Below are 15,356 nucleotides of genomic sequence, written 5' to 3' on the forward strand. Positions count from 1 at the left end.
TATCTAGCAAAAAGTACAATTCAAACTGTAATTTCAGTGGCTTTTTTTTTGAGTGGTTGTAATTTCAGTGGCTAGATTTTTTTTCTTGAGAAACTTTTCAGTGGCTATATTTGCAATGGTAAGCAAAATGGGCCAGCGGCCGCACTACCCAACGAGACAGAAGCATAACAGAGGCCGGGCCACCCAACGAGAGACGACAATATGGGCCTAAGAGAGGCATGCGTTGGTACCTCTGTAAGCCCAAGACAGCCCAGTGAGTGAGCGCACACTTGACAACTCGACGCGACGAGTCGAGGTCGAAGGCAAAAGGGAGAAGAGAACCCCAGAAGCTCGGCCGCAAGGAAGGAAGCAGGAAGGCATCGGCTGCGGCGGCGAAGATGGTGAAGGCGCGGATGACGACGGCGGACGTGGCGGCGGAGGTCAAGTGCCTCCGTCGCCTCATCGGCATGCGCCTCTCCAACGTCTACGACATCACCCCCAAGGTCGGTCGTCCAGTCCCCACGCCGCATCCCCGTTCCTTCCTCTCCCCGCTCCTCAGCCCGCGTCAAACCCTAGGTGCGGAACACTAGCGGCATAGCCGGCCTCCCGGGGAGGCGAGTAGTTGCGGCGCACGTCGATCAGGTTGGGAGGCTCGTGTAGGTTTATATACGTGGCTTGGCTTCTCCGGGGGCTGTGCTCTGATTTGGCGGTACTTGGATTGGTACTGGAAGGCTTTGTGTAGTTCACTTTATCATTGGTGGCACTAGGTTCCAACAAACGAATTACTCTATCTGGAAAGGAATCTGAACAAACAGTCGGGCTAGGATTGCTTAGCTGATGGTGATTCTGCCCTGATGGCGATTCTGGGTGCCGTGAGGTTGCCTTGTGTTGGATGTGTAAATATTTGATTGTCTTAGTCTCTGAAAATTCTGTTATCAAAATTGCAAATTGGATAGATTCACCGTGCTATTTGCTGCCAGGGAGGCGAGTAGAGGTAGATGCGGCGCACGACGATCAGGTTGGGAGGCACGCTTAGTTTTCTACGTGGCTTCTCCGGGGGCTATGCTCTGACTTGGCGGAACAGTCAGTCGGAACTTGGATTGGTACCGGAAAGCTTTGTGTAGTTCACTTTAGCACTGGTGCCACTAGGTTCCAACAAACAAATTACTCTATTTAGAAAGGAAATGGACACACAGTTGGGGTAGGGTTGCTACCCTGATGGTGGTTCCGCAGTGCTGTGAGGTGGTTGCCTTCTGTTGGATTGTGAAAATATTTAGTTGTCTTAGTCTCTGAAAGTTTTGTTGTGAAAATTGCCAAATTGGTTAGATTCATGGTGCTTTGTGCTGACTGTCGTGTTTCGGGGGCTGCCGGTACACATTTCATGCAATTCATTGGGATATTAGATTGTTGTGTTGTCTTCTGCTTTTAGAGGACCAATGTTTTTTTTAATATATGCTGTTTCCACGGAGGAACTGCTGGCAATCCAGTGCATCATCTCCTTTTCTGGAATATATTTGCTTTTGGTGGACCAAATGTTCTTTTTAAACTTTCCTGTTTCCACCAAGAAACTGCTGGAAATCCAGTGCACCATCTCTCCTCTAGTGGAATGCATTCAAGCTCTAGCAATCTTGCACGCCGTATCTGTTTTTGATATGTACTGTGATGTTTTACATAAGCCTTTTTGTGCTTGTACAGACTTATCTTTTCAAGCTGATGAACAGCAGTGGAATCACCGAGTCAGGGGAGAGTGAGAAGGTTTTGTTGCTGATGGAAAGTGGTGTCAGGCTGCACACCACTCAATATGTTCGGTGAGATGCTGCTCACCGTTGTTGGTATATATTTATCTGATGTCACTGTTTCAGAACATTAATGTACAAATCTCCTTTTATCCTTATTTTTCAGTGATAAGAGCACCACACCTTCTGGATTCACTCTCAAGCTGCGGAAACACGTTCGTGGCAAGAGGCTTGAAGATGTTCGTATGCTGGGATATGATAGGGTACTCCTCACATTTCATTTGCTCTTGAATATCCTTTAAAGTCAGCGGAATTGTACTTGCTGAGGGTTCAGCCGTTTAATGATGTCTTTGTTTGAACTGCAGATGATCCTCTTTCAATTTGGACTTGGCAGTAATGCACACTTTATCATTCTTGAGCTGTATGCACAAGGAAATATCATTCTCACAGATTCGGAATACACAGTGATGACACTACTACGTTCTCACAGGTTATTGTCTAATTCGTGCAGTACTATTTTCGTTCTCACAGGCTGTTGCACAAGTGAGGACTAAAAAAACGTCGATTATACGTTTGCAATCCGAGAATTTGATTATTCTCTTAAATTCTTATGCTTACTGTTTGTTTATTATACTTACCTTCTACTGTAAAACTTCCAGAGATGACAACAAAGGATTGGCTATCATGTCACGGCATCGCTATCCAGTAGAAGCCTGCCGTACTTTTGAAAGGACTGACTTTACAAAGTTAAAAGACACACTGAAGCTGTCTAATACAGTCGATGGTAAAGAATCTTCCCAAGTTACACCTAGTTCAGCTGATGCTCAGCAGCCTTCTGAATGCGCCAATGATGGAGTGCCTGCTACCGATAAACTGGAAGAACCAGCTAATAGAACAGGAAAGAAGTCTGCTGCAAAATTTAAGCAGTCAGGTTCAGATGCTAAAGCGAGTAATTGTACTCAATCAAATAAAGCTACTCTGAAGACACTTCTTGGGGAGGCATTGCCTTATGGCCCAGCACTAGCGGAGCATATCATATTAGATGCTGGGTTGCTTCCAAGTACAAAGGTTGGGAAAGATCCAGAGAGCAGTCTTGATGATCATACTATTCAGTCTCTAGTAGAATCTGTTGCAAGGTTTGAGGACTGGCTTGTAGATATCATTTCTGGCCAAAGGATCCCTGAGGGGTACATACTCATGCAGAATAAGATGACCGCAAAGAAGAATGTCACACCATCAGAAGGGTCTTCTACTAACCAGAAGGTGTATCTATTGTTATTCCTGTGTTTTTTTGTTTTGTTCATTAGTGATGTCTGTTGCAGACCTATATTTAGGTAGCAGTACATTTGCATTTGATATGATGGATTCCATGTCAAGGTACTTACTATTTTATTGTTCTTGTACACAGGTATATGATGAATATTGCCCTATCCTGCTGACGCAATGTAACTCAAGGGAATATGATAAATTTGAGACATTTGATGATGCACTAGATGAGTTCTACAGCAAAATAGAAAGTCAAAGGGTGAATCAACAGCATAAAGCAAAAGAGGATTCAGCAGTCCATAGGCTCAACAAAATAAAGTTGGATCAGGTTCCCCCACCTCACTCTCCAATGCATGCTTGCAATCAAGTTCATAATTTGCTTGAGTTCGATTTCTATTTGGAGGATTTGATTTCCTTCTAAACATGCAATATTTACTCCGCTGATGCATTCTGCCATGCAGGAGAATCGTGTGCATACATTGAGAAAGGAAGCAGACCATTGCATCACTATGGCAGAACTAATTGAGTACAATTTGGAGAATGTGGATGCAGCAATCAAAGCTGTTCGTGTTTCCCTTGCAAATGGAATGAGTTGGGAAGCTCTTGCTCGCATGATTAAAGACGAGAAAAAGGCTGGAAACCCAGTAGCTGGTCTAATTGATAAGCTCAGTTTTGAAAAAAATTGCATTACTCTACTTCTTAGCAATAATCTTGATGACATGGATGAGGAAGAGAAAACTGCGCCTGTTGAGAAGGTATGTTCCACAAACAACTAGCTTGTTACATAAACATTTCCTGTGTCCTGAAAATACTGTTTTTCTTTGAACACCTGAAATGTATCTTATTGGCAATGTTGGTCTATGGGTTCACCTAAGGTGTCATATGTCAGCCACAGTTCTATTTGGATTATTGAATTGTCGACCCCTGTTATTTTTACTTGTGTTAGCGTTCCATTGATTCAGTTTACGTTCTCCATGCTGAACTGCTTGAGTAATCTCCTCATTTATCCACCTTAACTTGAATGACGTGAAGTTTCTAGTCCTGCAATATGGAGAGCTGCCCACTACTCATCAACACTATTTTACTCCCACCATTCCAAAATAGATGAAATTTTATTGCATTCTCCAGTGAGCAACTCTGATCGTTAGTCTTGGTATGAATGTAAGTAAATAAGTATAAAAAAATGTTGTGAAACTATTTTGATGACAAATCTAATGGTATAAATTTTGTTTAACAAATCTAAATAGTTTATCGTTAAATAGCCGTCTAAGATAGATAAATTTGAGCATGCTCCTAGGACGTCATCTATTTTGGGAAGGAGTAGTATTAATTTATTTATGTTGCATGAAAAAATCCCATGAAGATTTATTTCGTAATTGAGCAACTGAAGATTGATTGATGGAGAGTTAATGTCTTACACAAAAAGGGCGCACCAGGATGCAAATGAGGGGGCTAATTAGATACATGCTGCATGTGACCTTGTTTGCAGATTGTACCTGGATTTACTTGTGTGACTCAGTTACCACTATCGCTTTCTCCATGTTTCTGATTTTCATAACACACTTTTGTTTCATTTCTTTTAGGTTGAGGTTGATTTATCACTTTCTGCACATGCAAATGCTAGACGGTGGTACGAAATGAAGAAAAAACAGGAAACCAAACAAGAGAAAACTATCACTGCACATGAGAAAGCTTTCAAAGCAGCCGAGAAGAAGACACGTCTTCAGCTTGCTCAGGTTTCTGACTTAACGCTGTACTGTGTACTTGTATGCATTACCAAGCAGAAGTTGTATGTTAACATTTTAGTTCTCATCAGAACATGTTGATTAAGTTTTCTTTATAAGTGCATAAGCCTGTTCAAACCAGCCTCATCCTATATCCTCTTGAATGACGGGTTTTCTTCTTAGTGGAATATAAATGAACAAATAAAAAGCTTTAGCTGTTATCTAAACCACTCATTCGTGTACGTTAGCCTGTTTAGTGGTGTCATATGCTCATAATATTATGCTCTTATACAGTAATAATTCCAATAATCATTGTCTTGTGTATATTATATTATATTTAAGAACCTTCATATCTTGACATTTTTAGGAAAAAACTGTGGCTGCAATCACTCATATGAGGAAAGTTCACTGGTTTGAGAAATTCAATTGGTTTATCAGCAGCGAAAACTATCTGATTGTCAGTGGCCGAGATGCTCAACAAAATGAGTTGGTCGTCAAGCGGTACATGTCTAAAGGAGATTTGTAAGTGCCCCTGTTAGTTATCACCCATTTGTAAGCTTATTGCCAGATTACCAGTGCATTGTTTTTCTTCTGTCTGGTATTTTGCATGTAATCGATCATCAAAACATTACTTGATGGACATACCTCATACGTTTTAAACAGCAGTGCTATGCTTTTTATTCTTTGGTTTTCTTACAGAAGCTATTGGCTTATTTTCAATCTTGAATAGGTATGTGCATGCGGAGTTACATGGAGCTTCCAGTACAATAATCAAGAACCACAAACCTGACAGTCCAATACCACCCTTGACATTGAACCAAGCAGGATGTTTCACAGTGAGTCAAATATGTGATTATGTTATCACGCAGTGTGTCATGGACTTATGACAATGCTTTTGAAGAGTGAGTGTCCATATAAATTAGGCCAATTGACCATGAGCTTTTCTGCAGGTTTGCCACAGCAAAGCATGGGATTCAAAAATTGTTACAAGTGCTTGGTGGGTGTATCCTCATCAAGTTAGCAAAACAGCTCCCACTGGCGAGTACCTCACTGTTGGTAGTTTTATGATCCGTGGCAAGAAAAATTTCCTTCCACCTCACCCCCTTGTTATGGGCTTTGGTATCCTCTTCCGTTTGGATGAGAGTTGCTTGGCATCTCATCTGAATGAAAGGAGGATTAGGGGTGAAGATGAGGCCCTTCCAGAAACCGAAGCAGAGCCTCGTCTAAATGAAAGGAGGATTAGGGGTGAGGATGAGGCCCTTCCAGAAACCGAAGCAGAGCCTCAAAAGCAGCGAAGTAATCCTGAACCGGATGACAAACTTGCTACTGAGAATGAGATGAGCAAAGGAACTCATGATAATGAATCAAGCAGGGATCATACTGGCATTCACCAGAATGATGATACCAATCATTCTAATCTGCCTACTAATGTGGATACCGCCGACAAATCTCAACAAGTCGCTGAAACGAAAACAGTGGAAAACAGTGGAACTGATGCTTCCGTTTCATCTCGACTAGAGGATCTGCTTGATAAGAGTCTTGGTCTGGGCCCTGCCAAGGGTTCAGGTAAAAGCTCTTTGCTCGCCAGCAGTCTTTCAAGTTTAGGAGAAGACACTGATGATCTTGATGTGAAAAAATCAATAGTAAGAGAGAAACCATATGTATCAAAAGCAGAGAGAAGAAAACTGAAGAAGGGTGAGAATGCCTGTGAATCTACTAGAGATCCTCAGAAAGTTGTCAAAAAGCCAGATAACCCACAGCAAGAAAAGGGCAAGGATAATACAAAGGCTGCTAATCCTAAAACAAGTCGTGGACAGAAGGGCAAGCTTAAGAAGATCAAAGAGAAGTATGCAGAGCAGGATGAAGAGGAAAGAGAAATCCGTATGGCTTTGCTTGCGGTAATAACACTACTGACACTTTTTTTTAATTTCTGTTGCACTCTTTCCTCCTTTTGTCATTGGAACTGACAACCTTCTTCTCCTGATACTAGTCTTCTGGAAAGGCTTCACAAAAGGACAATCCTTCACAGGATGGAGAAGATACCACTGCAAAACAATCAAAACCATCAACTGGTGCTTATCACAACTCTCTCCTTATTATGGTTTATTTACAATTTTGTGCTTATAATTCTACACCATACCATAAGTATGAGCACCTGTGCCAAACTGCCAAGGTCATTAATCATCTTCATTTGAGACAAGATATCAGTAGTTTGTTCATGTTGTTCCCAAATACTGAACTAAAATGATTGGCGTGAATTGCAATCTGTTAAGTGGCTATTCTTGTCTCAGCTGAGCTGTTATTCCTTTTACCCTGTCAGGTGAAGACGACTCATTAAAGGTTTGTTATAAATGCAAAAAGTCTGGACATCTATCTCGTGATTGCCCTGAAAGTACATCAGCTGTGGATCCGACTGATGTCAACGTTGGTAGAAGCAGAGATGGTATGGATAGAAGTGCTACTCCTGTTGATGGCAGCATTGTCATGGATGAAGATGACATCCATGAACTTGGTGATGAAGAGAAAGAAAAGTTGATTGATTTGGACTACTTAACTGGAATTCCAGTGGCAAGTGACATTTTGCTATACGCAGTACCTGTATGTGCACCTTATAACGCGCTACAGACATACAAATATCGTGTAAAGATCACCCCAGGCACTGCAAAGAAAGGAAAAGGTATCTTCTACTCATTCTTGAACATGGAAGTAACAACATTTTGTGCATCGTATCATTTTTTGGGGGTGTTCTGATGTCTTTGCTTGTTGGTTTCAGCCGCCAAAACTGCTATGAGCTTATTCATGCACATTCCTGATGCCACGAACCGCGAGAAGGAACTAATGAAGGCATGCACTGATCCTGAATTGGTTGCTGCGATTGTTGGAAATGCCAAAATCACCGCACCTGGCCTCACTCAACTGAAGCAGAAGCAGAAGCAGAAAGGGAAAAAGGCTGCGAAAAGTAACTAGATTGAAACCACCATGACAATGCACTGACGTTTTGATCCACTGCTGTCTGCAGAACGCATGTAAATCCTGTGGTATGATCTGTCTGCACTCTGTAGAAATCATGTAAATCACGTGATGTGATCAGTTGAGGCAGCAAATAGTACACTTTAGTGTATGTAAAGTATTCTACACCTCTGGCATTTGAGAGGCCAGGGGCCAGTGCAACAGAGACGGCGGCCTAAAAGAGCAAATATACACTTTGTGGTATTACCTTGAGAAATCTCTGCCTCAGAAAACTCTCAAATTTCATCTCGATGTTGCATACTCCGTATTTTTATGCGTGATGTTTTTTGACACTACTTTTGCAACTACTCCCTCCGTAAATTAATATAAGAGTGTTTAGATCACTAAAGTAGTGATCTAAATGCTCTTATATTAGTTTACAGATGGAGTATAATACAGCACACGAGGTACATGTAGGCTCTTTTACAAGCCAAGGAAAATTAAACGATAGTGTCAGGGAATAAAGAATGGCGTCGGCTATACAAAATTCTGTTATCTCCACTGGGCAAAACATTGCTCGCTGCTGCCGCACATTTTAGCACTACGCTTGTATCTTGTTGACCCTGAAGGAGTCCATGACTCTCCTCAGGTCTCCCTCTTCCTCCGAGAGCAACCGTTCCGGCGTCTGCAGCCGTAGCGCGTACAGCTGATTGTTCTCGACGCCGAGGACTGTCAGGTACCGCCGGTCCCACTCCAGGCTCTGCACCCTGTCTTTCGGCATCACCGCTAGCTCATTGTTGCTTGCGTAGGACTTGATGTTCACCTGGAAGCAGAAACACCTTAATAATTCTCATGCTGACTTGTGCAATTCAGAAGCAGGGTCCAGCAAACAGGGTAGAAATATAAGCCAAATCCACTTCTTGATTACAGTTCACTATGATATCTGCATCTACTATTTGCTTTACCTCGACTTCGTAGTAGAGCTTGCCATCGTCGGCGACCTTGGACGATGCTGACAAGACATTTGACTCGCGTCGAACGCCTAGTCTGGTCGACATGAACTCCGTCAAATACTGCTTCAGAACTCCCTCCGCAGCCTTCTCAGGGGGGCCTAGGTCCTCGACGGTCTTGTACGTTGACGAAGAAGGGGATGATATGTCGACGGACATGTTCACGTCGAGGAGGACCGGATCTCTGAAGAATATGTCTGCGCCAGCTCCTTTGACCTGGATCCAGCCCTTTGGGTATATGAAGGAGTAGCCGTCAAATGTGTCGATGTACTCCCTGAATGCACCGCCGGTGGTCTCAGCTAAGGTGATCTGTCTTGGTCCGAGAAGTAGCACCGTTGAAGCGGATAGCAGTGTGGATAGTACATTCCTCCTGGGAACTGCAAAAACCTTTAGTTCACTTGCAGTTTGCAAACAAATGCAATAGTTTGATGACATGCAGTAGTGATCATGGAAACAAAGGAAGCATATCATCAAACTATTGCATTTGTTTAGTACTTTGCGTATTTGGCAAATAATGCAGATGCATATTATTATTAGCACATGTTAGGCTTCAGAAAACAGGTGGCAAATTCATGAGTAACAATAAAGGTTTTTTTCATGATGCCGCTGTCTGAAATTAGTCTCTACTACACTCTACAATAGTTCACTGGTTTACTTGTCAGCATTTAGTACACAGTAAACAAGAAATTCTTAGCTCTGCCAGTGGCGCAGTGGGGCAATGTTCTTGAAGTGAGCCATGAACTCCAGGATGACAACTTTCTACTTTGAAAGGTAGAACAGTGACACAATTGGTACGTTCAATCTGTTTTACGCATAAACTTTGTCTGATTGCATGACTTTCTACATCAGGACTTCTCTTCAAGCTAACCAGTTTCTGTTCACATCAATCCTATCAGTACTTAGATTGTCTGTAGTGTGGATTTTAGCGACAGCAAGCCTTCAAAGTATGCAATGTGTCAAAACAAGTCTATGGAAGACTTGTACTAAAAGAAGCTCCTAAGTTTACCAAAGTTCAACAGTTTGAACATCTCAACTGTACGGATGTTTTGGAGATTAGCTCTTGTGCACCGACTTCCAAACTAGTGGTCTACTTCGACAAACACAGAAATATTTCCATGAAAGAGGGTTCAATCTGTAATAGTCTCTACTCTCTACATACATTTTGTCTGTTTGCATGACCTCTAGAGTGTGCATGCGTGCATATGAGCATTTTCTTCTGTACCATGTTTCTTAAAAAACAGTCATTGCGGAGAAAAATATTTTCATGAAAGCGGTGTACTACCAATTTGTAGTCTCTAGGTACATGTTGTCTGTTTGCATGAACTCTAAATAACAGGTCATTGTAAAGTTCATAACTTACGAATACTAAAACTGTCCCCATCAATGCGGAGAAAAATGAGTGTTAGTCTTGATCAATTCCACAATAGACTTGAGAGCCCTTGTCGTGCCATTCTTCGTGGTGAATCCAATCACAAGAAGGCTAATTTTAACATCAATATGGAAAATTTCACTAGCCCAGCCCATCAAATGGAATTGTTGCAACTAACTGACAATGCTGTCTATAATTCACTGAAGTAGTAAGCAGGAACTCCAGAATGGCTGGAAATTAAGGAGTGAATGCCTCCGGATGAGCCAAAACCGCATGAAGAAACAACAAGAGCGCAAGACTTGGCATGGACACAGCATCAAGTTCACACTGGAAGTGGCAACGCAGCTAGCTGCCTAGCTGGCAGCGGTTAGTAGCTTTCAGGAATTACTATGACTTGCTGCGGAATTGTACAAGAACACACAATAGAACTCGTGCGTCTTGGAAAAAGTGCTGCGTGAAGTAGAATATCAAGGCTCAGGAACATTCCTTCAATCGGAATCATGGAAATTTGACATGAATCTCAAGTCTGGAGCAGAACCGTCCATCCATGGGAAGAAGTCCAAGTCGGTCAAGTACCACTGTATCAGGATAGGTGCAGTGGCAGTGCGGAACCTAACAGAGTACCGACCTCGTGCGACTGAATGGAAAACATGGATGAATGCATGGGTTGGATTAGTATATGCTACTACCAGTCTACCAAGCAGGCTAGGTATCTTTACCGGAACAAGAAGCGACCACCCGAGTCCGCGCAGTGCTGGTGCAGCAGAGCGGAGGAGGACGGCCGCGGCGGCTAGAAGAGCCGAATTCGGGGTCGAAGGCGAGGCCACAAGCCGCCGGGAGTGGGAGGGTGTGGTGGCCCGCCTGCCGGCGAGGCGTCGCCGGGAGGCCGGAGCAGCAAGTTCGGGATGACATGGGGATGGGGGCGTTCGCGGTTCGGGATAGGGTGGCAGCTACATGAATGAGCCATCTTGCATGCATCTGTCCGTCCATGTGGCATCAGACGGCGGGGAATAAACATGATTCGCACATTTCTTATTCAAACCCTACCCTATATTTTTGCCCGCGCTTGCTATTTTCTCACACGAATGTTTTCTTGGCTCATTGCATTCGATTTACTTGTCAAACCTGACGACCTGGATATAGTGTTTTTTCTTAGAAAAAAAAAGGACATTGCGCGGCTTTAGCGAAGTGAAGCCTTCAAAAGTTTACAACACAACCAAATTCTAAACAAAAATAAACGGTACAGCTGGAAGGCACCCAACTAACACAATCCAAACCCCCACAAGCAACGGTGGAGTACATTGCATGAACAACAATTAAAGAACCACATGACAAGATATGCTAAAACATTTACTACACTTGCCTTCTGCTTTCTAAATGTAAAAATGACTTGCTTTCTAAATGTAAAAATGACTTCAAGAAGGAGAGGCACACTCTGTCTAGCTTGAGAAGACCTAAATAAGGACTTCTATCAAGGATGCTGAGTCCAACCAATTAAGATCAAAACAACAGACATATACAACACCTTCAACAAGGTAATGATACAATTCCGTCATTGTTTGGTCCAACTAGCAAATGCTAGATAGCGAATTTTCACCCTATATATAAAGCAATGTTCGGGTCGCCATCTTGATGATGTATCATCCGAGAGTGGTGCCATTCGGTACTCCGCACAAACTACCATGGTGTGTCCATCAGAGATATCCACAAAAGCAGGCCTCCACGGAACTCCACGTCCACATGCACCACTACTCTAGCCCAAATCAAATATTGGCCTCCATTGGTAGTCATCTGCATCAAAGGATGAGTATCCACTCATCGCTTTTTATAGAGGTGGCAATGCCACATACCGCATAAGGATCCACTGATCCAGACTAAGTGCATGTAGTGTCCCCTTGAGGGTTATGGATAATTAATGACAAAACAGTTAAGGACTAATGTCTTAATGAGTGCACATAGGTGAAAGCACATGAGGATTTGGCTTTAACCAATGATTGATGAGCCCTAAAAATGTTGTGAGAACATTGAAGTCTTCATAATGCCCATTGAAGAATTGGAAGTTGTTGTGTAGACTTTTGTTTACTAGTTTCTTTATTTTTCATTTGAGGGCAAACCACACTATTAGTGGGGGGTCTAAGTGAAGCAAGATTGAAGTCCTCGTGTGTGTGTGTGTGCTCAATTAATAGAACCTATTTCTTTAGTGACCGAAGACTTGGAACTCTCCTTTCCAAGCAAGTCTTTTGGGTAGTATCTTTGGACACTAGGGTTAAATTCCTTGCAGATGAGTTGATTGTCTTGCCCCGCAAGTCAGTCCATGTACACTATGGTTCAAAATCCGGTTGTTGCCACGTGTTGGTTCCTGGATGGGCATGTCCCCTCCCAATGGTCATATTAGTTCCTGGGCCTGCTTGCCGGCTATAAATAGCCCCTGTCCCAACCCTTTGTGGGTTTTATGCTCCTTGTGAACTGACTAGTGTTGTCTGAGCAACCTCCTCTCACTGATACGAGAAATTCCAAGTGAGAGATGACAATCTGAGCCTAAAGTGAAATGTGATTGAGCATCACCGAAGAACTTGATCAAGCCTCTAGCTTGGACTTGTTACTATTGAGGACCGTGCATCCTCTAGACGGTTAGGTGCCGTTCACTAGCATCCATCGTGTGGATTAATAAAAGAAAAAGTATGTACCAGTCCGAAGATCACCGCAATATCTACCTCGAATGATTGCACAAAACTTAGCCTTATTTATAGGCATTTAGCTAGGGTTTGGGGCGCACCCCTTGGGGAGCCACTGACCTTAGAAGGGGTCACACCCCTTGTTGGGAAACGTAGTAGAAAACAAAAAAATCCGCCCTATGATCACCCGGGAACAATATGAAGATGCATAGACGGTCTGGATCATGATCATTATCGACTCTGGAGTGCAGCGGAAGTAGACGAGTCGGTGTAGATCGTACTTGGAGTCCCTCATATCATGGATGAACGATCCCTTGAACAGAAGACCGAAAACATGACCTCTCTACTTGGTTGCAACTGTATGGTCTTCAAGATCCGGCAGCGCTTCGCCGTCCAGAGCTAATCGTCGCCGAAGAATTAGAGGGAGGAGACTAGAACCACACATGGCTTCTAATAATGAGATTAGAGGATCTAGTTCAAGCTCTAATTGATCAACTAGGATCAACTAGAACTAGAACTAGAGGACTAGAGGAGACTCCAAAAGTTGCGTGTCCCAAAGGGCAAAATCCTATAGTATATATAGGTTAGAGGGGAGAGGAGGGGCTGCCACTAAGGAGGGAAAGCCCCTCCTTGGTGCGTCGGCCAAGGGAAGGGAGGAGGAATCCTCCCCCACTCCAATTTGGCGTCCCCACTTTGGGGATCCTTTCCTATTGGGCCATGGTGGCCCATTATTCCTTCCACCACTTGGCCTTTTAAGGCCTGTTGATATTAAATTAAATATAAAAGCCTTCTAAAAATTACTAGAGCCTTTTATTATTAATTTAACATCTCCGGAAACATTTTCCACCTATATGTTATTTATTAGTAATACCCGGCATTGCCCGATAAACTCTGAAACCCTTTCGGTGACCCCAAAACGCTTCTAATTCCTCTTGAAACTATTCTGAATATTAATGAAACAATTCCACAAATAAATCCTTGATACTCTCCTCCTACTAACACTCAGCAAATCGTGATTACCCTAAGCTTGTGACCCCATAGGTTCGGTAAATCATAGAAATGAACGAATCTCCTTCGTTCAATGACCATAGCGTAATCATGGACGTCCATATCGATCCCTATGATTGCACGAATGATATTTGCGTGAATCTTTGGTTATCATGTGATGTTCCCTTTGCGTCATGATACTTTACAAAACCCGAGGTGTGCTGGTATCCTCTTGAGTCATGGACATGCTCACTATACCGTTCTTCTTCTTACCGACTTTGTTCTTCTTTCTCGTTGAAGTGTTCTGACATCCTCGTGACGTAGTCACCTGTGTCTGGCCAGACGATGATTGATGCCCTCACACCGAGAGGGCCCTAATAATATATCTCCATCATAGAAGGAGCAAATCCCACTCTCGAGCCATCTAGTCCCTTGTTAAACTTTCTGATGAACCTGTAAGTTGTTGTTATGATCATAGTGTTACAGATGACGTTTGAGCAACCCCAAATTCCACCGTATGGTAGGAAGTGACTAAAACCACATGCTAACACTCTGTGTTGTAACAATCGATTTTAGAAGATATTATCTCAAAGTATAACAAACAAGTTTGGGTCGATTCAATATGACCGTTCTTCTAACGTCATACTCTCAATATTGTTTTAGGACTATCGTTACATTTAATGATATCCTAAGACCCGGAAAATATGATCACAAACAACACTTGAGCCAGTCTTAGAGGCGAGACTAGGAACCTATTTTTACCGCTTATTATTGCACATGTGGATATGAGTTTTCCACTGAATCACATATTCCAGGATCATAACCGTTATAGCATGAAATGTAAACTCTTAATTATGAAAATGGAAACATAATAATACAATATTATTGTCTCTAGGGCATATTTCCTACAGACTCTAACTTGCACTAGAGGCAATAATCTAGCTGCATAGTCTATTTAACACCTATGTCCTATCTAGTGTTACTCATGCTTTGCTTGTGGTAAAGCCTTTGTCATCGGTTTTGACACATTCAAAACCATGTAATATTTGTGTTAGTCATGTCTGACTTTTGTAGGATCTTGATTCCTTTTGCTTCGAACAATGGCACTATTATTCATAATACAGTGTCATTGGTTTCATTGCACTTGGGATCACACCAATTATATCAATACACTTCTTGATTAACTATATTCATAATATAGTGTCACTTGTTTTATCACACTCGGGATCACACCAATTATATCAAGACACTTCTTGATTCAGACAACTTTGAAACATCTAATGCTTTTAACATATTCTGCTTACGTTATAGAATCCACAATATTGTTCATGCTTGAAAACTATTCTAAACAATCATAGCCCAATATAATTTATATTAGTAATGAAGCTGGTGTTCGTGTAGCCTTTTACAATGAACTTCTTCATCTCCTCTATAGACAAGTCCTTTGTCCTTCTGAGGTACTTATTATATTAACAGTTACCTAGTGAGCCAATCCAGGATCAACCTGCTACTAACATTTAGTAAATAAAACATTTGGCCATTTGGCTTTATACATACCATAACATTCATGATGGATTCAATAATCCAGTTATCTGATCAAGCTTATCAACTGTCATAGGACATTCATTTCTTCTAAGCATCATGTTATGTGACACTGGGAG

General features: G+C 42.3%; 2 protein-coding genes across 2 annotated transcripts; one reads left to right on the forward strand and one right to left on the reverse strand.

The window, feature by feature from the left end:
* Window positions 1–234: 234 nt before the first annotated feature.
* Window positions 235–7,931, forward strand: LOC109779125 (uncharacterized). Its single transcript, XM_020337731.4, has 14 exons — window positions 235–482; window positions 1,675–1,787; window positions 1,882–1,978; window positions 2,081–2,205; window positions 2,375–2,978; window positions 3,124–3,309; window positions 3,443–3,736; window positions 4,565–4,717; window positions 5,073–5,227; window positions 5,436–5,541; window positions 5,656–6,603; window positions 6,696–6,777; window positions 7,026–7,382; window positions 7,479–7,931. The coding sequence occupies exons 1-14, from the start codon at window positions 378–380 to the stop codon at window positions 7,670–7,672; spliced, it is 3,519 nt and encodes a 1,172-aa protein (XP_020193320.1). The 5' UTR covers window positions 235–377; the 3' UTR covers window positions 7,673–7,931.
* A 7-nt stretch (window positions 7,932–7,938) lies between these two features.
* On the reverse strand, window positions 7,939–11,034 carry LOC109779126 (psbP domain-containing protein 1, chloroplastic). The gene is made up of 3 exons (XM_020337732.4): window positions 10,753–11,034; window positions 8,620–9,041; window positions 7,939–8,477 (listed from the first exon to the last, which is right to left on the reverse strand). The coding sequence occupies exons 1-3, from the start codon at window positions 11,021–11,023 to the stop codon at window positions 8,256–8,258; spliced, it is 915 nt and encodes a 304-aa protein (XP_020193321.2). The 5' UTR covers window positions 11,024–11,034; the 3' UTR covers window positions 7,939–8,255.
* Window positions 11,035–15,356: the final 4,322 nt, after the last annotated feature.

Source organism: Aegilops tauschii, chromosome 5, assembly GCF_002575655.3.
Source record: "Aegilops tauschii subsp. strangulata cultivar AL8/78 chromosome 5, Aet v6.0, whole genome shotgun sequence".
Classification (NCBI taxonomy): Eukaryota; Viridiplantae; Streptophyta; class Magnoliopsida; order Poales; family Poaceae; genus Aegilops; species Aegilops tauschii.

Bases quoted from the DNA above. Each gene is read 5' to 3' on its own strand.
- LOC109779126 (XM_020337732.4), bottom strand. From the start codon at position 11,023: ATGGACGGACAGATGCATGCAAGATGGCTCATTCATGTAGCTGCCACC. The intron at 9,042-10,752 runs GTAAAGATACCT...AGGTTTTTGCAG, and splicing joins GGTGGTCGCTTCTTGTTCCG to TTCCCAGGAGGAATGTACTA. The intron at 8,478-8,619 runs GTAAAGCAAATA...TTCTGCTTCCAG, and splicing joins AGCTCTACTACGAAGTCGAG to GTGAACATCAAGTCCTACGC.
- LOC109779125 (XM_020337731.4), top strand. From the start codon at position 378: ATGGTGAAGGCGCGGATGACGACGGCGGACGTGGCGGCGGAGGTCAAG. The intron at 5,542-5,655 runs GTGAGTCAAATA...GCTTTTCTGCAG, and splicing joins ACCAAGCAGGATGTTTCACA to GTTTGCCACAGCAAAGCATG. The intron at 6,778-7,025 runs GTGCTTATCACA...TTACCCTGTCAG, and splicing joins ACAATCAAAACCATCAACTG to GTGAAGACGACTCATTAAAG.